The sequence below is a fragment of the Mobula birostris genome, chromosome 22 (genome assembly GCF_030028105.1).
Source record: "Mobula birostris isolate sMobBir1 chromosome 22, sMobBir1.hap1, whole genome shotgun sequence".
NCBI lineage: Eukaryota > Metazoa > Chordata > Chondrichthyes > Myliobatiformes > Myliobatidae > Mobula > Mobula birostris.
The window spans coordinates 15,432,089-15,459,949 of NC_092391.1; the positions used below are offsets into that span (position 1 = coordinate 15,432,089).

The 27,861-nt window shown below is 39.5% G+C and overlaps 1 protein-coding gene across 1 annotated transcript in view; it reads right to left on the minus strand.

Moving 5' to 3' along the window:
- cfap77 (cilia and flagella associated protein 77) overlaps positions 1 to 27,854 on the minus strand; it is a 156,955-nt gene extending 129,101 nt beyond the window's left edge. Inside the window, exons 1-2 of the mRNA XM_072239951.1 lie at positions 27,727 to 27,854; positions 27,249 to 27,471 (exon numbers count right to left, since the gene is read on the minus strand). Coding sequence (XP_072096052.1) covers positions 27,249 to 27,332 — 84 coding nt within the window. The 5' untranslated portion in view covers positions 27,333 to 27,471; positions 27,727 to 27,854. The remainder of the gene's footprint in view (positions 1 to 27,248; positions 27,472 to 27,726) is intronic.
- Between the last annotated feature and the right edge of the window lie 7 nt (positions 27,855 to 27,861).

The following is a 27,861-nucleotide window of genomic DNA, read 5'->3' on the forward strand; positions in this document are numbered from 1 at the left end:
TAACTGTGAGAAGCTTGTGGAAGGCAATCCAAAACGTTTGACCCAAGTTAAACAAATTAAAGGCAATGCTACCAAATACTAACAAAATGTATGTAAACTTCTGACCCACTGGGAATGTGATGAAAGAAATAAAAGCTGAAATAAATCATTCTCTCTACTATTATTCTGACATTTCACATTATTAAAATAAAGTAGTGATCCTAACTGACCTAAGACAGGGAATGAGACCTTTCGTCAGGACTAACTGAAACGTCGACTGCACCTCTTCCTACAGATGCTGCCTGGCCTGCTGCGTTTACCAGCAACTTTGATCTGTGTTGCTTGAATTTCCAGCATCTGCAGAATTCCTGTTGTTTAAGACAGGGAATGTTTTCTAGGATTAAGTGTCAGGAATTGTGAAAAACTGAGTTTAAATGTATTTGGCTACGGTGTATGTAAACTTCTGACTTCAACTGTATATAAGCTATGATTGAATGGTGGCACAGACTCGATAGGCCAAATGGCATAATTCCTATGTTTTATGACCTAACTGATTGTAATTGATCAACATAACTGATTAATTTCTAATAATCAATTTCAATGATCCAACTGGTCATCAAACTGATTATCATAATCCATAACAAATTAAGGATTAAGACCATATTTTAATTTTATTTCAGCAATACAGCACAGAAAAACCTACTCTGTGCTGTATTGCTGAAATAAAATTAAAATATGGTCTTAATCAATTTGTTATGGATTATGATAATCAGTTTGATGACCAGTTGGATCATTGAAATTGATTATTAGAAATTAATCAGTTATGTTGATCAATTACAATCAGTTAGGTCATAAAACATAGGAATTATGCCATTTGGCCCATCAAGTCTGTGCCACCATCTTCTGACTCTTCAAGCCACACCACCCCGGCAACCCCACAATCCTAATTATGGGACAATTTACAATGACCAATCAATCTATCCGGTACGTCTTTGGACTGTGTGAGGAAACTGGAGTACCGGTGGAAAACCCACACATTCCACGGAGAGGACATACAGAGACTCCTTTCAGAATGGCACGGGGATTGAACTGTGAACTCTGAACTCTGGAACACCCTGAGCTGTTACAGCATTGCACTAACCACGACACTACCATGGTGCCTTTAGTATAGAACACATTTATAGTACTTAACTAAAGGTTTGTGAAAAAATCAGCTATTCATGAAAAAAATGAAGTTTACCCTGAATTTTATTGTTCACCATACAGTCTAAGACAGTGTTTAAAGAAGAGGGACAAATGTGTGTGTTTTCCAATGCAAAATTCTTTAAAATTATGTGGATTAAAGTTAGTCATATCCATAATGTATACAGAACTACTGACCAAGCATGTTCAGCAATGCATTTGCTGTGCATTGATGGCATTTAGATTTCTGCTGATGATCACTGGTCCTTATTGTGTTATAAATAGAGAAAGCCTGCAGTGATCAGATTATTCTGGGATTTAATGAATATTTTTAAATTGCTTTCATAAATGGATTGCTCTGTATGTTATTTATATTTCCCGCTTAGCATTTTGCTATTTAGGGTATCATTCATTGTGCAGTATTAGATGATAATTTTATTCTACAGATAAAATGGAGTATGAAGTGATAACAATGTTAGAAAGTGGGTACGTTACACAAACGATTCACCTGTCTGCCTGCAAGGTGCTTATATTCTAAACTGGCAGCATAATTATTGCACATATTCTCTTTGGTGTACAGTAGTGACTTGTGATTCAACAGTCTTTTGCTGATTAGAGGTTATGCCACTTGCAGCAAAACTTTTGAGGAACTTTGAAAGTCATGTAATTATGTGCCTTGCTGATGTTTCTTTACAAGGTTAGAAGCATAAATAGAGATGAGCACAATTTCAAGATTTTAGATCCTGAATTCTTGTGCACTGCTCTTTAGTATAGTGTAGAGATCTACTGGAAGCCCGGAGTTTTCGGACGGATGGGGTCGGCTGCTTCCAAGGCATCGGCAAGTTGACGGTGCCTGGAGGTTTATGGCAGGGAATGTCTCCCTTTTGCCGCCACTATTGGGTACTCAGGAGTTGATCAACTCGGGGACCTTGGGACTTTTTTTTTTACTGTGCCTATGGACCGTCCTTCATCAAATTATGGTATTGCTTGCACTGCTGTAACTATATGTTATAATTATGTGGTTTTGTCAGTGTTAGTCTTTGGTCTGTCTTGTTTTCTGTGATATCACGCCGGAGAAACATTGTATCATTTCTTAATGCATGTATGCATTTCTAAATGACAATAAAAGAGGACTGAGTGTTCTCTTAATCTAAAAAACACCTCACAAACTTTGTTTTAAGAAGAGTAGTACTATGTAAGAAAAATTGTGCCTAATTTTTATAGTAGTGAATCTGTTTTTGGTTAAAGAGTGGTCAGAGCTCAAGGTCAAAAGACTTTATATAAATTGGTTGAAGTGCATTAATAATTGACATCTATACCATTTATTCAGAAAGGTGATTTGTTTGCTTTATATAATTATATATGTGTATGCGTGTGTCTGTGTGTAATATTTTACTTAACTGAATAGTTATGTACACTATAATATTAAGGACAGCCTGAGACTCCTTTGCTTGATGCCCAGATGAATGCAATCCAATTGCTTGCGAAAATCAGGTGTAAGGTGCAGTTAATAGCTATTATCGGTCTGCAACAAGTCTGCAATAATTGTTTGAAATTGCTGAGCAATTGAATAGAAACTGTTATCTACCGCTTTACAGTTGTAACAATAACATTAGGAAAGTTTTAGGCACTATTTGTGTTGAACCTAACAGTGATTGACAACTGTTTCTGAGCATGAAAGATGGTTTTATCCTAATTAATTCTTCAAAGTAATAAGGACATATAATCAGAGCTTTTACCTTGGTATCAATTCTTCTGTACTTAATCCAATCAAGAAGATAACTAAATGAACAGGAGTAAATATTCAAGTTTTACAGAAAATATTCATACTTTGTAACAAATACACATTTAGTTAAGGCACAATGATACAACCGAAAAAGTGGCCCAACCGTGGGCTGAGGGAGTATTAAATCCAAGGAATAGAGTTATAAGGTTGCCAAAAAGCAGTAAGCCTGAGAACTGAAATGTTTTAGAATCCTGTGAAAGATGACCAAGAAATTCATTTAAAAATAAGATTAGTGAAAAACATAAAAACTGACTATATGAGCTTTTGTACATAAACAAAAGTGAAAAGGCTAGAGAGGACAAATGTAGCCCCTAATAAACATATAGGAGAATTTACAATGGAGCAAAAGAAAATAGAAGCTAATTTTACATATGTATGTCTTCATAAAATTATAGAATCATGTATCATGGAAATGACTCACCTCATCCTATCTATGCTAATCACACTTGCCTGCATTAGGCCCAATTGCCTCTATACTTTTCCTATCCAAGTACCTTTCTAAAGACCTTTTAAATACTGCAATTGTGTCTGCCTCCACTACCTCCTGTGAGCTCATTCTAGATGTTCCCTATTCTCTGTGTGGAAAATTTACCTCAGATCTCCTTTAAATTTCTCCCTGCATCTTGAAAGGATAACACTCTCAGAAATAATAGACAGCCGGGGTATTGGTGCAAATAGAAAAATAAGCAAAATATTCATTGATTAAAAATACCATTGCAGATCTTTCTTGCTATTCAGACATATATCAACGAGTTAGCTGAAATACCACATTTCTAAGTTTGATCCAAGTGATAATACACATCTAGGTGGGATTGTGGTGGTGGTATCATCCAGTTGCACTTATCAGGGGTTCCCAACCTGGGGTTCACGGACCCCTTGCTTAATGGTATTTGTCCATGGCATAAAAAAGGTTGGGAACACCTGACTTATATCCACAGAGATGAAGTGTTTTGAGAGGTTGGTGATGAAGCATATCAAATCCTGCTTGAGAGGTGACTTGGATCTGCTCCAATTTACCGACCGGCAAAACAGGTCTACAGCAGGCGCAATTTCATTGGTTCTTCACTCAACTCTGAAACATCTGGACAGCAAAGATGCATACATCAGGATGCTCTTCATTGGCATTTAATACTGTCATCACCTCAACACCTATCAATAAGCTTCAAGACCTTGGCCTCAATAACTCATTGTGCAATTGGATCCTTGATTTCCTCACTTGCAGACGCCAGTCAGTTCAGATTGGCAACAACATCTCCTCCACAATCTCCATCAGCACAGGTGCACCACAGGGCTGTGTGCTTAGCCCCCTACTCTACTCACTTTACAACTATGGATGTGTGGCTAAGTACAGCTCCAACACCACAATCAAGTTTGCTGATGACACCACTGTTGCGGGTTGTATCAAAGGTGGTGATGAATCAGCATTCAGGAGGGAGATTGAAAATTTGGCTAAGTGGTGTCATAACAACAACCTCTCAGTCAATGACAGCAAGACCACGAAACTTATATGTAGACTTTAGGAGAGGGGAAGCCAGATGTCCATGAGCCAGTCCTCATCGGAGGAACAGAAGTGGAGAGGGTTAGCAACTTTAAATTCCTGGTTGTTGCTATTTCAGAAGACCTGTCCTGGAACCAGCATGTAACTGCAATTGTGAAGAAAACATAGCAGTGCCTCTACTTCCTCAGGAGTCCGCAGAGATTCAGCATGACATCAAAAACTTTGACAAACCTCTATAGCTCTGCATTGACTGGCTGCACCACAGCCTGGTATGGAAACAATAATACCTTTGAATGGAAAATCCTACAAAAGGTAGTGGATTCAGCCCGGTACATTACAGGTAAAGCCCTCCCAAACCATTGAGCACATCAACATGAATCACTATTGTAGGAAAGCAGCATACATCATCAGAGATCCTCATCACTCAGGCCATGCTCTTTTCTCACTGCTGCCATCAAGTAAAAGGTACAAGAGTCTCAGGAGTCACATCACCAGGTTCAAGAGTAGTTACTACCCCTCAATCATCAGCCAATTGAACAAAAGGAGATAACTACACACATTTGCCCATCCATTAAGATGTTCCCACAATCAATGATCTCACTTTAAGGAATCTTTATCTTGTTACGTCATGTTCTCATTATTTATTACTATATACTTATATTTGCATTTGCACAGTTTGTTATCTTCTGCACTCTGGTTGATATTTTATTGACCCTGTTAATAACCCTGTTCCATAGATTTGCTAAGTATGCCCACAGGAAAATGAATCTCAGGGTTGTATGTGGTGACATATATGTACTGTTATAATAAAATTTTACTTTGAACTTCGAACAGTTTATTCAATATTCTGTTGATGTCTCCTTTCCTGCACTAAGTTACATTCACTCATTCTATCCTTCTGACTTACCCAGGGCCTTGCTTTTCCAACTATTCCTTTTTAGATTATTTTAATAATTGATAAGTTCATTTCTATTTGTCTTCCAGCCATACAAAACATTGCCCCAAACTGTCCAACCATTGTGAGCTGCTTCAACTCACCCCAACTCCTTCAACTCATGCCAAGCAACAATTTTGTTTCAGAAAAAGATCTCTTTTTTGACTAGTTCTGTGCATAAATAATTGTCCTTGGCCCGTTGTTTTATGGTCTGCCTTTTATATATTTTCCTTGAATCCCTCAGCCTCCATTTCTTTTGTATAAACAAATCCCACAAATCTCACTATTTTGGCCAAGTGTTTAGAACATAACATAGATCATAGAAGAAAACAGCATAGGAACAGGTCATTCGGCCCACAATACTGTGCTGACTCATTTTACTTCCTTAGTCTATAATAGGTATCCAAATTTGCTACCATACATCCCAAAGCCTTATAAATTTAAATGTCTTTATATTAACCCATCAGAATCCTCTTCTCTAAAGATTTTGTAAAAGCATCGTCTTTTATTTTGTTTTGAGTGCACTCCGGCTGCAATCTTTTTAATTTTAATGCATTTCTTTATAAAATCTAATAATGGTAGACAGTCTGAGACACTTGACAGTATGATTTGCCCCTTAATCAGGAAGACCAGAAGAGTATGCAGTCCTGTACTATTTCCAGTAAGTATATCAGATTTATTATTACTAAGCACACTATATCCTAGATTATTTTGTGCATAAAATCATTTCTCTAGCGAGTGAACGTGCATATGGCAGCTACCCCATTATTTATTTATTTGTTTGTTTATTCATGATATGACATTTGAAAAAGAGCTGAGTTATAACTGCATGCAGAGTTTGCCAATCAATTCATCCTCTTTAAATTATTTAATGTATACTGTTGGTACTTACGCTACAAGTACATAATGATGGTTGATTGTGTGATGAATAGATTGAACCTTACCCCATACACATTAAAACCACTTTTTTTTTTACAGTCCTGAGATAGGGCAAGAGGAGAAATAATATATTTTTAAATTTTAAATGGTTCACTAAAATGAAATAACATTCCTGGAGCAAGACTACTGAGGTCACAATTTTATCATGTGTAAAAGAATTCCTTCAGCCATTTTGTGGATGGTCCATGTTCTAGCCTAACCATGTGACAGCTGTCATGTTTGCCAGCCCTAGGCCCCACACAGATCCTTGCTAGTCTGCCACTCAGCAAGTTCAGCCTACTGGATACAAACCAGGTAAGCACAAGACCCAAGTAGCAAGTCAACATACACAAAATGTTGGAGGAACTCAGTAGGCTAGGCAGCCTCTATGGAAAGAGTAAACTGTTGACGTTTCAGGCCAAGATGCTTCTTCTGGACTGAAAAAGAAGGGGAGCAGTTAGAGTAAGAAAGAGCGGGAGGAGACGTACAAGGAGGCAGGTGATAGGTGACACGAGGAGAGGGAGAAGGGGTGAAGTATAGAAATATTAAATTTCAGACCAGCTTTCCTTTACATTTTAATACTTACTTGGGTGAAAGTAACAGTGATAATCACAGTTATTATAACTTACTGAAGCCCTTATTTAGTGAAAGACTCTGAATTCACAAAACTTGATAAAAATGTTTGTGTATTCTAAAAGTACTCAATGACCAACTACAGGCAAATTTGAATGGTAAATAAATTAATATAGACTTTCTGCAATTCTAGGTGAATAACAACCAAAGCACTAACATTCATAAGGTTCTTTTAATACGGTAAAATTTCCCAAATTCTTTCCTAAATGTAATATTCAACAAACTTTAACACAGAGACACAAAGTAATGTAGGTACAACTGAATGAAAGCTTTGTTGAAGAGGCAGGTCTTCAGAGGCATCTTTAAGAAGGAAAGAAAAGCAGAAAGGAAATTTCTGAGCTGAGACTTGGCAGCTTAAATTACAGTTGCCAGTGGTAGAGTAATTTAAATCTAGAATGTTTAAAATACAGAAAAGGAAATGTAGAGATGTCTTAGAGGGTTGTAGAGCTAAAAAATATTACAAAGATAGGAAGAGGTTATATCATTGTGAGAGTTAAAAACAAATGAGAATTTTTAAATCAAGCAGAATTATTTTACGTATGTTAACCAATCTGTGGTGATCTGGCAAAAGAAACTCATGCTTCAATGAACTACATATTCCTGATCTATGAAATAACCTTGTTGAGAGAAACTTGCCTTTGTAACATTATTTATTTTGTAACATAGATTACTATAATTTAATAATTTTCTTTAATTAGAGTGATTTTTACTAAGGCTTACCAACCAATTAAAACCAGGAATACTTAAAATCAAGACAGGTCTATTTTAACGTTTATAGAACACATTATGGTACCAATAGTAGTCTTTCCGATGAAATTGCTAGATCTCACTTTGTAAACTATGGAATCTAAGTAATTGCAGTAGGCGAATCAAATTTAATTTCATTCAGCAGTGACACATTGTGTAAGCTTACTGTTAATGCTGTAAGTTTAATGATTTCAAGTACCTTCTGAAAATCCACTGCGCATCTGAATTCTAAGCACCCATATAATGGGGAAAATCCAGGGTTTAAACAATTGGCATAATACCACATTATTCTGCACATAACCTACAAATCCTTCAATAGTTTTGTTGGATCAATGTGAGTAAATTATTTAGATTAAGATACAAGATATTCCCCACAACTATGTAAAACATGGAACAGTACAGTACAGGAACAAGCCCTTCAGCCCACAATGTTTTTCAGACTAATTAAATTAGTAATCAAATGCTCAATTAAATTAATATCTTCTGCTTACACAATGTCCATATCCTTCCATTTTCTGCACATTCATGTGTCTATCTAAGAGTCCCTTGAGCTCCTCTATCATATTTGCCTCCACCACCACCCCATGCAATGCATTCCAGGCACCCACCATTTTCTGTGTAAAAAAAACTTGCCCCTTTCATCTTCTCTAAATTTACCCCCCTCACTTCAACTGTATGCCTTCTGGTATTAGACATTTCAAACCAGGGAAAAAGATTCTGGCTGTCCATTCTATCTATTCCTCTCATAATCTTATAAATCTATATCAGATCTCCTTTCGGCCTCCGCTGCTGCACAGAAAAACAACTCAAGTTTGTCTAGCCACTCTAATCCAAGCAGCATCCTGGTAAACATCTTCTGCACCCTCTCCAAGGCCCCTCTACTCATTAACACTGTTAAGAGTTCTACCATTAACATTGTACTGTTCCTTTACATTTGATCTCCAAAGTGCAACATTTCACATTATGCCAGATTAAACTCCATCTGCCATTACTTTGCCCATATCTGCAACTGATCTATATCCTATTACATCCTTTCCAGTCTCCTATGCTATCCACAACACCACAAACCTTCATATCGCCGGCCCATATAGACTTGAAAGGCAGGGTGTTGAGAATCGGATTGCTGTAAGTGCTGGGCCGATTTGGAGAGGTCAAGAACAGCTTCTTTGGCAGCAAAATCTAGGCCTGGGTTCTAGTGCGAGGTGAGATCTGCTGTTTGGACAATTTAAACACCGGCCCAGATAGACTGGGAGTTCCTCTCTTTGCGAAGCCAAGGCTGTGAGACTGTCCCTGGCTGCTGTGCTTAGGGTGTCTGCATACTTTGTGGCGATTTAACCTGCTAATATGATAAACTGAATACCAAGGCTTTGGCAAACACGAGGAAATCTGCAGATGCTGGAATTTCAAGCAACACACGTAAAAGTTGCTGGTGAACGCAGCAGGCCAGGCGGCCTACTCCGGGCTGCTCCAGGGATTTGGATCTAAGGATTCAAGTTGGTTCGGGATGCTGTTGTTGTTGCTTGCTTCTATTGCTTACACGATTTGTCTTTTTCTCTCTCTTTCTCTGTGCGCATTGGAGGTTGATCTTTATTTTTTTTAATGAGTTTCTTTTGGGTTCCTTGCATGGTGACTGTCTGTAAGCAAACAAATCTCAAGGTTGTATAATTTATACATTATTTCATAATGAATGTACTGTGAATACTTCGAAAACTGAGTAAAACAAATGACTACTTCCAAAAAGGTAATCACAAAATAGTACACTGAAAAGATACAACCTGTAAACAAAGCTATTTCAAAAATTAGGGACTATAAAGATGAGCTACACAGACATCCCACCTCTCCCGGAAGTCCCGGGAGTTTCCCGCATATTGATAGTGGCTCCCTGATGCCCGCAAATTATATACAATATCCCGGAAATCTATTTTTTTTGAGAGCGAGCGAGAGAGAGCAAGAGAGCGCGCGAGAGAGAGAGCGAGTGAGCGAGTGCACGAGAGAGAGTGAATGCGAGAGAGAGAGCGCCATGGCAGAGTGTTCCAAAAAAAGAAAATATAGAACGTACGTCACCCCTGACTACACTAAAGTGTACCCCTGCCTAATAGGGGTCAAAAATAATGACAGTGTTGCTCGCTGCACTGTTTGCAACAGTGACTTTTCTATTGCCCATGGTGGGTTAAGACTGTAAAAGACATGTTGAGGTGAGTTTAACAGGTATCATTCATTCATTAGCATAGCTAACGTTATTTAAACAAGCTGGCTAGCTGCTAAGGAGCTACTCTATTGCAGACATCTCACCTCTCCCGGAAGTTCAGGGAGTCTCCCGCAAATTGATGGTGCTACCTCCCTGAGATGAGTTTTTGAAGGGTGGGATGTCTGGATACATCTTATCCCCAGCATTGCAATGTCTGAGGTATAAGAATAAGGTTTATTATAACTGATCTATCTCATGAAATTTGTTGCTTTGCTGTAGCAATACAGCAATACATTAAAAAGTTCTATACGTTATACTGAGAAATATAAAACAAAATAAAAATGTAGTGCACCAAGACAGCAAAATAGTAAGGTGGTGTTTATGGATTCACAGACCATTCAGAAATCTGATGATGTAGAGGAAGAAGCCGTTCCTAAAACATTGAGTATATGTCGTCAGACTATTGTATCTCCTTGTTGATGGCAGTAATAAGAAAAGGACATGTCCTGCATGGTCTTGGCCCATAATAGTGGATGCCATCTTTTTGAGACATTGTCTTTGAGGGTGTTCTTGATGGTGGGAAGGCTGAGTTTACAACCCTTCACAGCTTTTTCCAATCCCCGTTCAGTAGCACCTATACTAGACAGTGATGCAACCAGTTAGTATGTTCTCCGTGATACATCTGTAGAAATTTGCTAGCCTTTGGTGACAAACTAAATCTTTTCAAACTCCTAATGAAATAGAGTTGCTGGCATGCCTTCTTTGTAATTGCATCAATAAGTTCAGCCCAGGGTAGATCTTCAGAGATGTTGACACCCAGGAACTGGAAGTTGCTCACACTTTCCACTGTCAATCCCTAGATGAGAACTGGCGTGTGCTTTCTTGACTTCCTCTTCCTGAAGTCCACAATCAATTCCTCGGTCTCACCGACATTGGGTGCAAGGTTGTTATGAAGAAAGCTTTTCCACCAAGAAAGAAATGACGAGGTAGCTGATAGTGCTGAAATAGAACTTGGGATATGACATAAAACTAATGAAAGGGAATTTTAGAACTGATATTAAGTAGTTCTCAACAGAACATCCAATCGATAATTAAAATATATAGAAAAGTCTACTTATAATTATACTGCATTTTAACACAATAAAACATTCCAAGGCACTTTTCATGTGCATTATCAGCCAAGAACTGATACTGCACCATATGAAAGGGTAGGTGATACAGTCAGAGGACTGTGAAAGGTACAAACCCCATTTCCAGAAAAGTTGGGATATTTTCCAAAATGTAATAAGAACAAAAATCTGTGATATGTTAATTCACGTGAACCTTTATTTAACTGACAAAAGTACAAAGAAAAGATTTTCAATAGTTTTACTGACCAACTTAATTGTATTTTGTAAACATACACAAATTTAGAATTTGATGCCTGCAACACACTCAACAAAAGTTGGGAAAGAGGCATGTTTACCACTGTGTTACATCACCTTTCCTTTTAATAACACTTTTTAATCGTTTTGGAACTGAGGATACTAATTGTAGTAGATTTGCAATTGGAAATTTTGTCCATTCTTGTTTGATATAAGACTTCAGCTGCTCAACAGTCCGTGGTCTCCATTGTCTGATTCTCCTCTTCATGATGCGCCATACATTTTCAATAGGAGATAGATCTGGGCTGGCAGCAGGCCAGTCAAGCACATGCACTGTGTGTCTACAAAGCCACGCTGTTGTAGCCTGTGCAGAATGTGGTCTGGCATTGTCCTGCTGAAATAAGCATGGACGTCCCGGGAAGAGATGTCGCCTTGATGGCAACATATGTCACTCTAAAATCCTAATATACACCTCAGAGTCAATGGTACCTTCACATACATGCAACTCACCCGTACTGTGGGCACTGATGCACCCCCATACCATCACAGATGCTGGCTTTTGCACCTTTCGCTGATAACAATCTGGATGGTCATTTTCATCTTTGGCACGGAGAATTCGACGCCTGTTTTTTCTGAAAACTAGCTGAAATGTGGACTCATCTGACCACAGTACACGGTTCCACAGTCTTTTGGTCCATCTGAGGTGAGCTCGGGCCCAGAGAACTCGCCGGCGTTTCTGCATAGAGTTGATGTATGGCTTCCTCCTTGCGTAATACAGTTTCAAGTTGCATTTCTGTATGCAGCGACAGACTGTGTTGAGTGACAATGGTTTTCCGAGGTACTCCCGATCTTGCGTTGAGAAATGTTCCTTTTGAACTAACAATTCTCTCACGAATTTTGGCACAAAGGGGTGAGTCACGACCCATCCTTGCTTGCAAAGACTGAGCCTTTGATGGACGCTACTTTTACACCCAGTCATGATACCTCACCTGCTACCAATTAGCCTGCTTAATGTGGCATCTTCCAAACCGGTGTTCCTTGAATATTCTATGCACATTTCAATCTTATTTTAACTCTGTCCCAACTTTTATTGAGTGTGTTGCAGCCATCAAATTCTAAATTTGTGTATATTTACAAAATACAATTAAGTTGGTCAGTAAAACTACTGAAAATCTTTTCTTTGTACTTTTGTCAGTTAAATAAAGGTTCACGTGAATTAACATATCACAGATTTTTGTTTTTATTGCATTTTGGAAAACATCCCAACTTTTTTGGAAATGAGGTTTGTACAAAGAACAGCTGAATACTGCACCAACGAAAGAATGATCAAACTGGGTGGGGGGGGGGTAAATATGGCTGTAACAAGGGGATAACAGAGATTTCATGAGCTGTAGGGAAACAAAAGTAGCATTATTGAGACGAAAATTCTGGAATTATTTAAGTAGCAATTGTGTTTTACAAGGGACTCAAAATTTACTAAGAAACTGGATGATTTCTTATCCCAAAGTGGATGGCATCATCCACAATTTTTAAGTGATCATTGCAAAAGTAAAACCTTATGAATAAATTAAGACATTTCAAATTTGTTACAATGTAGTAAGGTGTTTATTATTGAACATTTGGATCTCTCTCTAAAGCACTGAACCAGAATAGGACCCGTAGAGGCACAATAATAGATGCAGTGTGTAATGAGTGACAAGTATTTTGTTTGTGGACCTACTGCAGTGAAATTGAGTAGCGCTTGAGGCTCAATGTGTTGTAGATATTAAATAGACTTTATATTCTAAAAGTCCTTTACTCTGTGTGCTCTGTAATTGTGGAATTCAGAGAAAACAAATCAATTGCACACTATCAGCTGCATCTACTCCTGCCCAAAGACCACCTGAGCATGTGTAATTCTGTTGAATAGACGAGCTGGAATGAAAATTAAAGAATTTTTGAAAGCTAAATCACACAAAGTGCTGTAAGAACGCAACAGATCAGTTGGCACCTATGGAGAGGAATAAACAGTTAACATTTTGAGCCAAAATGGTAAACCCACCTTTTTTTCCAATTTTTTTTCACTAGAATTGAATTATGTAATATATAAGAATGCATACTGCACAATCCAACTTTAGCATTAGTCTCTTGTTTACACATCAAAAAATGGAAACTTGCAAACTTGGAGCACAATTAAAAATTAAAAAGTTCTTTTAATGCTCGCTACCTTATTTGACTACACTAGATAATGCAAAAGTGATTTGCTGGTTTGCAAATAAAAATAAAAGCTAACTAGCATTTCACTGAAATCTTTTGTATCTCGTTCACTTGAATACCAGATAATTAATTAATTAATGTTCAGATTGTTCACATTTATGTTGATGTTAGTTTTATTGCCAGATGAATTCATTTTGTTACATTGTTTATGTTTGTGTAGTTAAAATACCATGGAGACATTATGTTAATCTGACAAAAGTATTTTTATAAGATGCATCTAAAATCAAGTTACCTCATAATATGAGTGAGAACGCAATGGAAAAATGATATATTGAAAGATTTGGCCAAAGCAAGGTTATAAGCAGCCCAGGAGGTATTTGAAGCTTCCTCACTAAATATATTTAAGAAACAGTTTGATAGGTTTTTACACAGTAAGGGAATTAAGGGTTATGGGGAAAAGGCAGGTAGATGGAGCTGAGTTTACAGACAGATCAGCCATGATCTTATTGAATGGCAGGGCAGGCTTCATGGGCCGGATGGCCTACACCTGCTCCTATTTCTTACGTTCTTATGTACTGAATGTTCTTGAATGAAATTCTAAGAAAACAGTTATTTGTGGCGTAAAGAATGGCGACATGAGCATATTTCTGTGCCCCCTTCCTACCTTGAGGCCCCATGTGCCACCTAGGCACTAAAGGTTCAGACGACGACGACGACTTCCTACCTTACCTGATAGTGTTTTCCCAAGAAAAACCTTTTATAAAAACACACACACATATATTCGTAATACGTCTGAGGACATTTATTCTGGAACACAAGTTTTCCCCATCACTAATATTACTATAATTTTTAGCTGTTTATAGACTGTGGTGTGCCCGTAAAAGTCTTCTGTGTTTTGGATTTTGTAATTCCAAATGTTCTATTACAGCCTAAGCTCAACTGAAAAGTTATTTGATTCGCAATTCTCAGTGAAGGCAACATTCAAGATTGTACCTACATTAATTCAGGCTAGAGACTAACATATTGAAAATCAGATTTTTTAAAAATCCACTGGCTTTTGAATAGAATTTGCACTAAAAAGTTTAGCACATAAAGTGCTATTTGGGTCACATAGTCTGTGTCAGTATTCATGCTTCACAAGATTCCTTATTGATTACAACCTATCAATAGGTTACCAAGGGAGGAATTGACCAAAGTAGATTGGAAGGGGACACTAGCAGGGATGACAGCAGAACAGCAATGGCTGGAGTTTTGGGGTCCGATTCAGAAGGCTCAGGATAGATACATCCCAAGATGAATGAGTATTCTAAGGGGAAGATAAATCAAGCGTGGCTAACAAGGGAAGTCAAAGACACCATAAAAGGAAGAGAGAAGGGATATAATATAGCAAAAATTAGTGTAAAGTTAAAGGATTGCAAAGTTTTTAAAAACCAACAGAAGGCAACTCAAAAAGCCGTAAGGAGAGAAAAGATGAAATATGAAGGTAAGCTAGACAATAATATAAAAGAGGATATCAAACATTTTTTCAGATATATGAAGAGTAAAAGAGAGGTGAGACTGGATATTGGATAGCCCGAAAATGATGCTGGGAGGTAGTATTGAGGGACAAAGTATTAGTGGATGACCTTAATAAGTATTTTGCGTCAGTCTTCACTGTGGAAAACACTAGTAGTATGACAGAAAAATGAGAGTGTCAGGGGGCAAGTGAGTGTAGTTGCTATTACTAAGCACCATAAGACCATATGACCATAAGACATAGGAGCAGAATTAGGCCATTTGGCCCATCAAGTCTGCTCTACCTTTCAATCATGGCTGATCTTTTTCCCTTCCTCAGCCCCGCTCCCTGGCCTTTTCCCGGTAACCTTTGATGCCATGACCAATCAGGAACCAATCAAGCTCTGCCTTAAATACACCCAATAACCTGGCTGCCACAGCTGCCTGTGGTAATAAATTCCACAAATTCACCACCCTCTGGCTAAAGAAATTCCTCTGCATCTTTGTTTGAAATGAACACCCCTCTATCTTGAGGCCGCGCCCTCTGGTCCTAAACTCCCCCACCATGGGAAACATCCTTTCCACATCTACTCAGTCTAGGCTTTTTAAGATTCAAAAGGTTTCAATGAGATCCCCCCCCCCCGATCCTTCCAAATTCCAGTGAGAACAGACCCAAAGCTATCAAATGTTCCTTGTATGATAACCCTTTCATTCCCAGAATCATCCTGTGAACCTCCTCTGAACCCTCTCCAATGCCAGCACATCTCTTCTTAGATGCGGAGGCAAAAACTGTTCACAATACTCAAGATGAGGCCTCTCTTTTTCTTTTTCAATATTTTTATTAGTTTCTACATAGAAGAATACAGAGTACAAGAAAGTATATATAAAGGTCGAAAAAACACAACTACTAATTACATTATATCTATCCATAATAACAATCTCATTATCCCATAGTCATGTAGGTTAGTCAAAGTTATATTGAAATATAAAGCCTCAGCATCACATCTCTGCTCTTGTATTCTAGACCTCTTGACATGAATGCTAACATTGCACTTGCCTTACTCACCACCAATTCTACCTGCAAGTTAATATTTAGGGTGTTCTGCACAAGGACTCCCAAGTCCCTTTGCATCTAAGATTTTTGGATTTTCTCCTGGTTTAGAAAATAGTCTGCACATTTATTTCTACTACTAAAGTGCATGACCATGCATTTTCCAACATTCTATTTCATTTGCCATTCTCTTGCCCATTCTCCTATTCTGAGTCCTGCTGCAGCCGACTTGTTTCCTCAACATTACCTGCCTCTCCACCAACCTTTGTATCATCTGAAAACTTGGCAACAAAACCATCTATTCCATCATCTAAATCATTGATATACAGCATAAGAAGCGGTCCTAACACCAAACCCTGCGGAACACCACTAGTCACTGGCAACCAACCAGAAAAAGATCCTTTTATTCCCACTCACTGCTCCTACCAATCAACCAATGCTCTAACCATTCCAGTAACTTTCCTATAATACCATGGGCGCTAAACTTGGTAAGCAGTCTCATGTGTGGCACCTTGTCAAAGGCCTTCTGAAAATCCAAATATACAACATCCACTGCATTCTCTTTATCTATCCTACTTGTAATCTCCTCAAAGAATTCCCTCAGGTTTGTTTGGCAAGACTTTCTCTCAGGGAAACCATGCGGACTTTGTCCTATCTTGTCTTGTGTCACCAAGTACTCCATAACCTCATCCTTAACAGAATCAGAATCAGGTTTGTTATCATTGGCATGTGATGTGAAATTTGTTAACTTAGCAGCAGCAGTTCAATGCAAAATATAATATAGAAGAGAAAAAATAAACTAAAAATAATAATAATAAATGAATAAGTAAATCAATTACAGTATACGTATATTGAATAGATTTTAAAAAGTGCAAAAAACAGAAATACTTTATATTAAAAAAAAGTAATGTAGTGTCCAAAGGTTCAATGTCCATTTAGGAGTCGGATGGCAGAGAGGACGAAGCTGTTTCTGAATCGCTGAGTGTGTGCCTTCAGGCTTCTGTACCTCTTACCTGATTGTAACAGTGAGAAAAAGGCATGCCCTGGGTGCTGGTGGTCCTTAGTAATGGATGCTGCCTTTCTGAGACACTGCTCCCTAAAGATGTCCTGGGTACTTTGTAGGCTAGTACCCAAGATGGAGCTGACTAGATGTATAACCTTCTGCAGCTTCTTTCTTTCGGTCCTGTGCAGTAGCTCCCCCCCCCCCCCCCAATAGCAGACAGTGATGCAGCCTGTCAGAATGTTCTCCACGGTACATCGAGAGAAGTTTTTGAGTGTATTTGTTGACATGCCAAATCTCTTCAAACTCCTAATAAAGTATAACTGCTGTCTTGCCTTCTTTATAACTATATCGATATATTGGGACCAGGCCAGATCCTCAGAGATCTTGACACCCAGGAACTTGAAACTGCTCACTCTCTCCACTTCTGATCTCTCTGTGAGGATTGGCACGTGTTCCTTTGTCTTACCCTTCCTGAAGTCCACAATTAGCTCTTTCATCTTACTGACGTTGAGTGCCAGGTTGTTGCTGTGACACCACTCCACTAGTTGGCATATCTCTCTCCTGCACGCCCTCACGTCACCACCTGAGATTCTACCAACAATGATTGTATCGTCAGCAAATTTATAGATGGTATTTGAGTTATGCCTAGCCACTCAGTCATGTGTATATAGAGAGTAGAGCAGTGAGCTAAGCACACACTCCTGAGGTGCGCCAGTGTTGATCGTCAGCGAGGAGGATATGTTATCACCAATCCGCACAGATTGTGGTCTTCCAGTTAAGAAGTCGAGGATCCAATTGCAGAGGAAGGTACAGAGGCCCAGGTTCTGCAACTTTTCAATCAGGATTGTGGGAATGATGGTATTAAATGCTGAGCTATAGTTGATGAACAGCATCCTGACGTAGGTGTTTGACTCCAACATCTTTCCAACCACTGAGTTCTTAAAGAGTGGAGTGACATTTGCAAATTTCCAGTCCTCTGGCACCATGCCAGAGTCCAATGATTTTTGAAAGACCATTATTAATGTAGCCACAATCGCTACCGCTACCTCTTTCAGAAGGAGAAGGAGCTTGGGAAGCTGAAAGGTAGGTAGGTCACCTGGACCAGATGGACTACACCCCAGGGTTCTGAAAGAAACAGCTGAATACATTGCGGGTGCATCGTGGAGAGATTGTGAAGAATCACTAGGTCGGGGATGCTTCAGGAGAACAGGAAAATTGCAAATGGTATTCCACTCTTTAATAAGGAGGGAGGGCAGAAGAAAGAAAATTATAGGCCAGTTAGCCTGACTTCAGTGGTTGTGAAGATTTTGGAGTCCATTATTAAGGATGAGATTTCATGGAACTTGGAGGCACATGATAAAATAGGCCATAGTCAGCTAATTTCCTTAAGAGAAAATATTGCCTGACAAATCTGTTGGAAGTGTTTGAGGAAATAACAGGCAAGATAGACAAGGGAAGGTCAGTGGATGTTATTTACTTGGATTCTCAGAAGGTCTTTAACAAGGTACCACACATGAGACTGCGTAACAAGATAAGATCCCATGGTATTACAGGAAAAATACCAGCATGGATAGAAGATTGACAAAGTGTGGGAATATAGAGGACCTTTAGGTTGCTGGAGACTAGTGGCTTCTTTTAACATCATATGTCAATGACTTTGATGATGGAATTGCCTCTGTGGCCAAGTTTGCGATGATACAAAAGATAGGTAGAGAGGCAGGTAGTATTGAGAAAGTAGTGAGTCTGCAGAAGGACTTAAAATAAATTGGGAGAATGTGCAAAGAAGTGGAAGATGGAAAATAGTGTAGGGAAGTGTACGGTCATGCACTTTGGTAGGAGGAATAAAGGCAAAGACTATTTTCTAAACAGGGAGAAAATTCAAAAATCAGAGGTGCAAAGGGACTTGAGAGCCCCAGTGCAGGTTAACCTGCAGGTTGCGTTGGTGGTAAGAAAGGCAAATGCAATGTTAGCATTCATTTTGATAGGACTAGAATATAACAGCAAGGATGTAATCCTAAGGAAGGATAGACTGCACTTGGAGTATTGTGAGCAGTTTTGTGCTCCTTTTCTTTGGAAAGATGTGCTGGTATTGTGCTGGGTTCAGAAGTGGTTCATAAGAATGATTCTGGGAATGAAAAGGTTAACACACTAGAAGTGTTTGATGATTTTGGGCCTGTACTCGCTGGAGTTTGGAAGAGTCAGGGAGGACTGAATTGAAACCTATCAAATATTGAAAGGCCTAGAAAGGGTGGATGTGAAGAGGATGTTTCCCATAGTGTGGGAGTCTAGGACTGGAGGGCAGAGCCTCAGAATAAAAAGACATCCATGTAGAACAGAGGTAAGGAATTTCTTTAGCCAGAGAGTGGAGAATCTGTGGAATTCATTGCAATGGACGGCTGTAGAGACCAAGTCATTGCGTATATTTAAAATGGAGTTTGATGGGTTCTTGATTAGTCAGGGTGTCAAACGTTATGGAGAGAATGCAGGAGAATGGGGTTGAAAGGGGTAATAAATTAGATAGAGTGGCATGCAAAAGTTTGGGCACCCCTGGTCAAAATTTCTGTTACTGTGAATAGCTAAGCGAGTAAAAGATGACCTGATTTCCAAAAGGCATAAAGTTAAAGATGACACATTTCTTTAATATTTTAAGCAAGATTACTTTTTTATTTCCATCTTTTACAGTTTCAAAATAACAAAAAAGGAAAAGGGCCCGAAGCAAAAGTTTGGGCACCCTGCATGGTCAGTACTTAGTAACACCCCCTTTGGCAAGTTTCACAGCTTGTAAATGCTTTCTGTAGCCAGCTAAGAGTCTTTCAATTCTTGTTTGGGGGATTTTCACCCATTCTTCCTTGCAAAAGGCTTCTAGTTCTGTGAGATTCTTGGGCCGTCTTGCATGCACTGTTCTTTTGAGGTCTATCCACAGATTTTCGATGACTGGGAGGGTCATGGCAAAACTTTCAGCTTGCGCCTCTTGAGGTAGTCCATTGTGGATTTTGAGGTGTGTTCAGGATCATGATCCTGTTGTAGAAGCCATCCTCTTTTCATCTTCAGCTTTTTTTTTTACAGACGGTGAGATGCTTGCTTCCAGAATTTGCTGGTATTTAATTGAATTCATTCTTCCCTCTACCAGTGAAATGTTCCCCGTGCCACTGACTGCAACACAAGCCCAAAGCATGATCGATCCACCCCCGTGCTTAACAGTTGGAGGGGTGCTCTTTTCATGAAATTCTGCACCCTTTTTTCTCCAAACATACCTTGCTCATTGCCGCCAAAAAGTTCTATTTTAACTTCATCAGTCCACAGGACTTGTTTCCAAAATGCATCAAGCTTGTTTAGATATTCCTTTGCAAACTTCTGACGCTGAATTTTGTGGTGAGGATGCAGGAAAAGTTTTCTTCTGATGACTCTTCCATGAAGGTGTTACTTGTGCAAGTTTCACTGCACAGTAGAACAGTGCACCACCACTCCAGAGTCTGCAAAATCTTCCTGAAGGTCTTTTGCAGTCAAACGGGGTTTTGATTTGCCTTTCTAGCAATCCTACGAGCAGTCCTCTCGGAAAGTTTTCTTGGTCTCCCAGACCTCAACTTGACTTCCACCGTTCCTGTTAACTGCCATTTCTTAATTACATTACAAACTGAGGAAATGGCTACCTGAAAACACTTTGCTATTTTCTTATAGCCTTCTCCTGTTTTGTGGGCATCATTTATTTTAATTTTCAGAGTGCCAGGCAGCTGCTTAGAGGAGCCAGTAGCTGCTGATTGTTGGGACAAGGTTTGAGGAATCAGGGTATTTATAAAATTTTGAAATTTGCATCACCTGGCCTTTCCTAACGATGACTGTGAACAAGCCATAGCCCTAACAAGCTAATTAAGGTCTGAGACCTTGGTAAAAGTTATCTGAGAGCTCAAATCTCTTGGGGTGCCCAAACTTTGGCATGGTGTTCCTTTCCTTTTTTCACACTCTAAAATTGTACAAAACAAAAACAATACATTAATCTTGCTTAAAATGTTGAGAAGAATGTTTCATTGTTAACTTTATGACTTTTGGAGATCATAGAAAGAACCATAGAACCATAGAAACTACAGCACAGAAACAGGCCTTTTGGCCCTTCTTGGCTGGGCCGAACCATTTTCTGCCTAGTCCCACTGACCTGCACACGGACCATATCCCTCCATACACCTCCCATCCATGTATCTGTCCAATTTATTCTTAAATGTTAAAAAAGAACCTGCATTTACCACTTCGTCTGGCAGCTCATTCCATACTCCCACCACTCTCTGTGTGAAGAAGCCCTCCCTAATGTTCCCTTTAAACTTTTCCCCCCTCACCCTTAACCCATGTCCTCTGGTTTTTTTCTCCCCTTGCCTCAGTGGAAAAAGCCTGCTTGCATTCACTCTATCTATACCCATCATAATTTTATATACCTCTATCAAATCTCCCCTCATTCTTCTACGCTCCAGGGAATAAAGTCCTAACCTATTCAACCTTTCTCTGTAACTGAGTTTCTCAAGTCCCGGCAACATCCTTGTAAACCTTCTCTGCACTCTTTCAACCTTATTTATATCCTTCCTGTAATTTGGTGACCAAAACTGAACACAATCCTCCAGATTCAGCCTCACCAATGCCTTATACAACCTCATCAGTTCATATTCTACTTACTTAACTATTCACAGTAACAGAAACTTTGACCAGGGGTGCCCAAACGTTTGCATGCCACTGTATAATGGAATGCGAAGCAGACTTAATAGGCCAAATGGCCTAATTCTGCTTCTATGTCTTATGGTCTAATATTTCCTGCTTATATTAATTGTAAGGAAAGATCAAGTATGCAAATTTTTATACTTGTTAATGATGGATTATGCTCAGTGGGGAACTGGAATAGAAAGCTTAGCTTATGAGAGAGAAAGACTATAATAATTCTCAGTTGAATAACTCTTGGTAATTAAGTCCAACTTTCAAACTGCATAAACTTTGGCAAATCTCTTTTATGTATTCTACATTTTACCATATCGAAATATAGAACTAATAAAACAAAATTTAAGACTGTTCCAAATTTTATTTTCCCACTATTTCATTATCGAGTACAATATTGCAAAAGATATTGCATTACCAATAACAAATAAAATTTTGACAAAAAATAATTCTATCACATGTTGGTCGGCATCTAGTTTAAGCTGTTGCACTGGTGCCACCATGTGGAAAATAAAGAACCTACAGTTTAAAGTAGGTCTTCCTGCAACAAAGTATAAAATTGGGTGACCCTAATTTGTAAGTTATTATATTACTGTCATACTATATAATGAATAGTAAAAATACTTTCAAACTATGGCAATTAACATTCAGAGAGTCTGCCAGTAAATGGAAATTACCAAAGTTAAAATCAATTGCATATACTTTATCATTAATTTCATTTTACTTTTCTCTTGTCAAATATATGATTAAAATCCATTCTTCATTGGAGAGAATGGTGTATTCTGGGCCTTAATGCTTTACTGTTATTTTTTTGTGGACAGGCAACAAGTAACACATTTATGATATTGGTCATAATTTTCTATTTCTGATTGTCAGTTTTTATTATCTCATTTTCTCCCCTCTTACTACCTTGTCAGACCTTTGATATATTGCCCTCTAGTTCTTTAATCAATTAGACAGTTATTATGGGACAGTCTTGATAGGTGAGTGTCAACACACTATTTTTCCAGTGACTGGTATAGCCATGTCCCATCCTGCTCTTTCACCTTGTAGACACACATGAATTATCAGACAGGGCTGTAGCATAGATAATGTCCCTTTAAAAGTGAGGATATTACAGCATTCAAATATTTGCTCAGTTAATTAGCTAATCGAGTACCTACCAGAGATGAATTTTTATTTAACTTTTTAATACTAACATTTATATGAATTGTTCCCATAGGCGGTGAGAGGTCAGAAAGATCATTCCCCATGCTGTATTCAAACTGATCCATATAGTGGGAATAAACAACTGATCCAAGCTGAATAACTTTGAGATTTCTACTTCCATTTGTGGATGATGAAGTAGAGTTTTTTCTTTGTAAAATTTCTGAGCAAAATTTACATGTCAACTTTAATTAAACAGACATTTTTGTAAAGTTTTCTCCAATCAGAAACAATGGATGAACAGGGAGGTTTGCCTCCTGCTCAAAGCCAGAAATTCAGCCGAGAGGCTTACAGCTCAACCTGAGGAGGGGAATCTCTCAGGCTAAACACATATACAAACAGGGAATCGAGGAGCATATCAACTCCTCGGACCCCCAGCGCATGTGGCATGGCATACAGATCATTACAGACTTCAAACCATCTAGTGCTGTGCCCCCTTCCAGCTCTGCTTCCCTCCCTGATGAGCTCAATTACTTCTACGCTGGCTTTGACCGAGAGAACAAGGAGGTCACCCTCAAAGCGGATCTCCCACCTGGTGAACTGCCTCTCTTACCTTCCACCTCCATTGTTTGCGCCACCCTGAGCAGGGTGAATGTACAGTAGGCAGCTGGTCTGGATGGAATACCTGGCTGTGTTCTCAGAGTCTGTGCAGTGCAGTCGTTCATGGACATTTTTAATCTGTCCCTGGCCCAGGCAGTTGTCCCCACAAGCTTCAAGATCGCCACCATCATGCTAGTGCCAAAGCATTCCACTGCCACGGGCCTGAACGACTTCCACCCAGTTGCACTCACCCCCATCATTGAAAAGTGCTTTGAAAGACTGGTTCTATCACATCTGAAATCCTGTCTGCCCACTACCCTGGACCCCCATCAATTTGCCTATTGCACCAACAGGTCAACAGAGGACACCATCTCCATGGCACTTCACTCTGCCCTGACCCACCTGGACAGCCCTAACTGTTACATCAGAATGCTGGTCATTGACTTTAGTTTGGCATTCAATACTGTGATCCCCTCCAAGCCGATTGTCAAACTTCGCCAGCTTGGTATTAGCTCATCCCTCCGCAACCAGACCTTCAACTTTCTGACTAACAGACCCCAATCAGTTAAGTTAGACAACCTCTCTTCCTCCACTCTCACTCTTAACACCGGCATGCCTCAAGGCTGTGTGCTGAGCCCTCTTCTGTACTCCCTTTTCACCTATGACTGCGTTCCTGTACACGGTTCTAACTCCAAAATCAAGTTCACAGACAACACCACGGTGGTTGGCCTGATCAGAGGGGATAATGAGACGGCCTAAAGGGACGAGGTCCAGCACTTGGCCACGTGGTGTGCTGACAACAAGCTGGCCCTTAACACCCAGTAGACCAAGGAGATCATTGTGGACTTCAGGCATGCTAGGAGCCACACTCACGTCCCCATCTACATCAACGGAGCTTTGTGGAGCGTGTATCAAGGTTCAAATTCCTTGGTGTCCACATTTCTGAGGATCTCACCTGGTTCCTGAACTCCTCCATCCTGATCAAAAAGGCGCAACAGCACCCTTATTTGCTGCGGAGCATCAAGAAAGCTCACCTCTGTCCCAGGATACTGACGGACTTTTACCGCTGTACCATTGAGAGCTTACTCACCAACTGCATCTCAGTGTGGTATGGCAATTGTCCCGTATCAGACCGCAAAGCACTCCAGCGGGTGGTGAAAACTGCCCAGCGGATTATCAGCACCCAATTGCCCACCATTGAGAACATCTACCATAAATGCTGCCTGGGCAGGGCGAAAAGCATTATCAAGGATGCATCTCACCCTAACCATGTGTCATTGTCCAGTCCGTGAAATCCGCATTCCGGTTCATGGTCTGGTTCATCGACTCTTAGTCTGGGTTTTCCTGTTTTCCCTTGTTCCATTGGGTGCCTTAATTGAGGCACTTGATTCTCGTTTTGGGCTGGCACATAAATACCTCTGCAAACCAAGGATTCCCTGCTGGACTGTTCCCTTCCCCTCCCCATTTGAAACCCTGACAGTTTCCTCGGCAGTCATCCCGGCCCTGTGTCCCAGGAAGGGTCCCGGCCCCGTACCCAAGAGCCTAATCAAGCCAAGTCCAAGAACTGAGCCAAATCTAGTCCAAGAGCCACGTCCTGCGCTGGAGTTCCTCGCCCAGTCCAAGCCACGTCCAAGAGCCTTGCCCAGTCCAAGCCATGTCCAAGAGCCTCGCCCAGTCCAAGTCAAGGCTTTGTGTTCTCGTCCTGTCCATGTGCCTCGTCCTGTGCAGGAGTTCCACGTCCAGTCCTGTAGCCACGTCTCGTCCTCGCCTGGATCCGGGGTCCGAGTCCGAGTCCGAGTCAAGACCCAGGTTCCGGGTCCCTGTCCAGTCTCTGGCTCGGAGTCCTAGCCCAGGCTCCTAGTTCCAAATTCCTTATCCTGGTCCCACTTTCCTAGTCTTGGTCCTAGCCCAGGCCTAATGTTCTTGTCTCATCCAGGGTCTGTGTCCATATTCAGCGTCGTTTCTTCCTGACTCCCCTTGCTTTCTTGATAAACCTTGTCCTGTTCCTAGTACTTCGGTGTCTGTGTCTTGCATTTGGGTCTGCTCCCAACACCCCCTTATAACACCATGGACTTTTTGCTCTCCTCCCATCCGGTAGGTGCTACAAGAGCCTCCACTCCGGCACCAGCAGACACAGGAAGAGCTTCTTCCCTGAGGCTGTGACACTGCTGAACCTCACATCACAACGCTAAGCAGTATTGCATCCGTATTGTACTGCCTCAGTACTTCTATATTTGTATGCTGTAGCACTTACCTTTTTATTCGCAGTTATTTTGTAAATAACACTATTCTTTGCATTTCTGGTTACATGCTAACTGCATTTCATTGGCCTTGTGTCTGTACTCAGCACAATGACAATAAAGTTGAATCTAATCTAATCTAAAATAGAATCTGAAACAACATTGCAATTTTTCTTCATATGAGCTATCTGCAGCTAGCATTTGGCTAATTGCTATCAATTAGAATGACATACCACTCTAGAGTGTTATAAAACATCTTTCACACCAGATGCTTTCATCAGAAGTAGAACTGCTTCTGTTTATTTAAAAGATCCTATAATGCTTAATGAAGAATGAGGGTACTTTCCTCGTCCCAAGCCAACATTAATCTCTTAAACAATGTCACTAAGACAAATTCTATGTTCATGTATCTTATTGCCGACTGTAGAATTTAGCCGTGGCAGTTGACTGTAATGACACCTTCCATTACAATATTCTCGAAAGCACACCATTGCCTGTGAAGTTTTTCTTGGATCTCCGCAGTTCTTGAAAGATTTCAATCAGACTTCAAGATACTGAAAGGGAATTTAGGGTAGATGCCAACAGGCTGCTCCTCCTTCCATTTAGTTTGAAAACTCAAGATAATGAGCTGGCTGTTGAAGATTAAGATGAGAAGAATTATTTTTATGCTGAGGATTGCAAAACTTTAAAATTTTGTATCTCAAGAGGGATGTGAGTGCTTTGATAAGAAAATTCAAGGCTAGGACTGATAGATTTTTGGACACAAAGTGAATGTGAGTGTAGTCCAAGTCAATAAGGCACAGGATCAGATATGATTTCAAAGAATGGTGGAGCAGGCTTTAAATACCCACATGGCTAACTCTGGCTACGATTTCAATGTTCTTATATAATGTAAGTGCTTCCCTTTTCCCTATTGAAAAGAAATATTCTTGCAATTTTAAAATTAATTGAGCATTTAATACTTACTGTTTGGAACTGAAAAATGTTGACTTCTACACAGCAGCCAATATTAAAAATCATTGTTTTCATAGGAATTCTATGATCGAGTTTTTATATTTTCTAAGATCCACAGGTGAGGTATAAAGGCATGATATATAGTATATGGGTAAAAGTACACCCGGTGAATTAAATATTTAATTATCAATTAAGAGATATTTTAGCCAAGGTTAATCATGCTTAGTATAGTATCTATAATCAAATACACAAAAGTTTTATTCATGCTTACATAATTTTTATAGTTTTCAGTAAAGTCTGTAGAACGTCATTTCTATTGTTAATTACATTAATCTTCTGCAGTATTGGAGAATAATAATATTCCTCTGTTCATCCATCCTTTACTAAAAACTTCAGTAATTCGTTCATTACTTTATAAATAATAAATTATAGAATAAATTAGGGCTCTTCCATATTTTAATCCTCCCCAAATCACCATACTTGTTAGATTTTTTCCAAGAACCTATGTGCATAATCCAAAAACTTTGAGACACTATTTTACCCTTTTACTGTATTCCTTGGATTTTTTAAAAAACTAAACAATAGCGGATCTTGCATTTTCTTTTGCCTCAGCTAGCAGGATTGTGAATCCTCAAGTCCTTACCTTTATCAAAAGAGGATTAATGAACATGGAATCTCTGATCTCTCCAACACGATCTGCTTCCGACCATGATGAAGCAGGTAACATCGCCGGGTCAGACGTATACTATTCTTCAACGGTGATGAACTCTGGAATCGCACTCTCCCTGGGTTTGGCTGGATAACTGACCAAATGAGGGGCAAGCACACGCCAAACCTTCTTGTCAGATGCAAGCTGGATAAGTGAACTGGGGAAAGAAAAAAAAAGATCTGTGAGCTATTGGTAATATATCAAAACATTCCAACTGTCCAATTACAATTAGGCAGGTCACTAAACACATGTAGTTAAAATAGTCGTAAATGTAAATGTCAAATAATTGAATAAACAAGATTGCACTTTCATAACTAGAATATTTTAGTGTTTGAACTTTGATCCCTGTTTTCTTGGGTTGACGTTAAGTCAGCAGCACATCGGCTTTTAAATGGCATTTAAATCATTTTACCTTAAACAGTTGTCAGAAAACAAACGTAAACATCTTGTATCGCTTTACCCGGAGGCTTCTGAAATCATCCGTCTCGCTGATGGATTTCCCCAAAACACGAACCCTTCAGCGGTTGGGAATCCGTTGCCCTGGTGA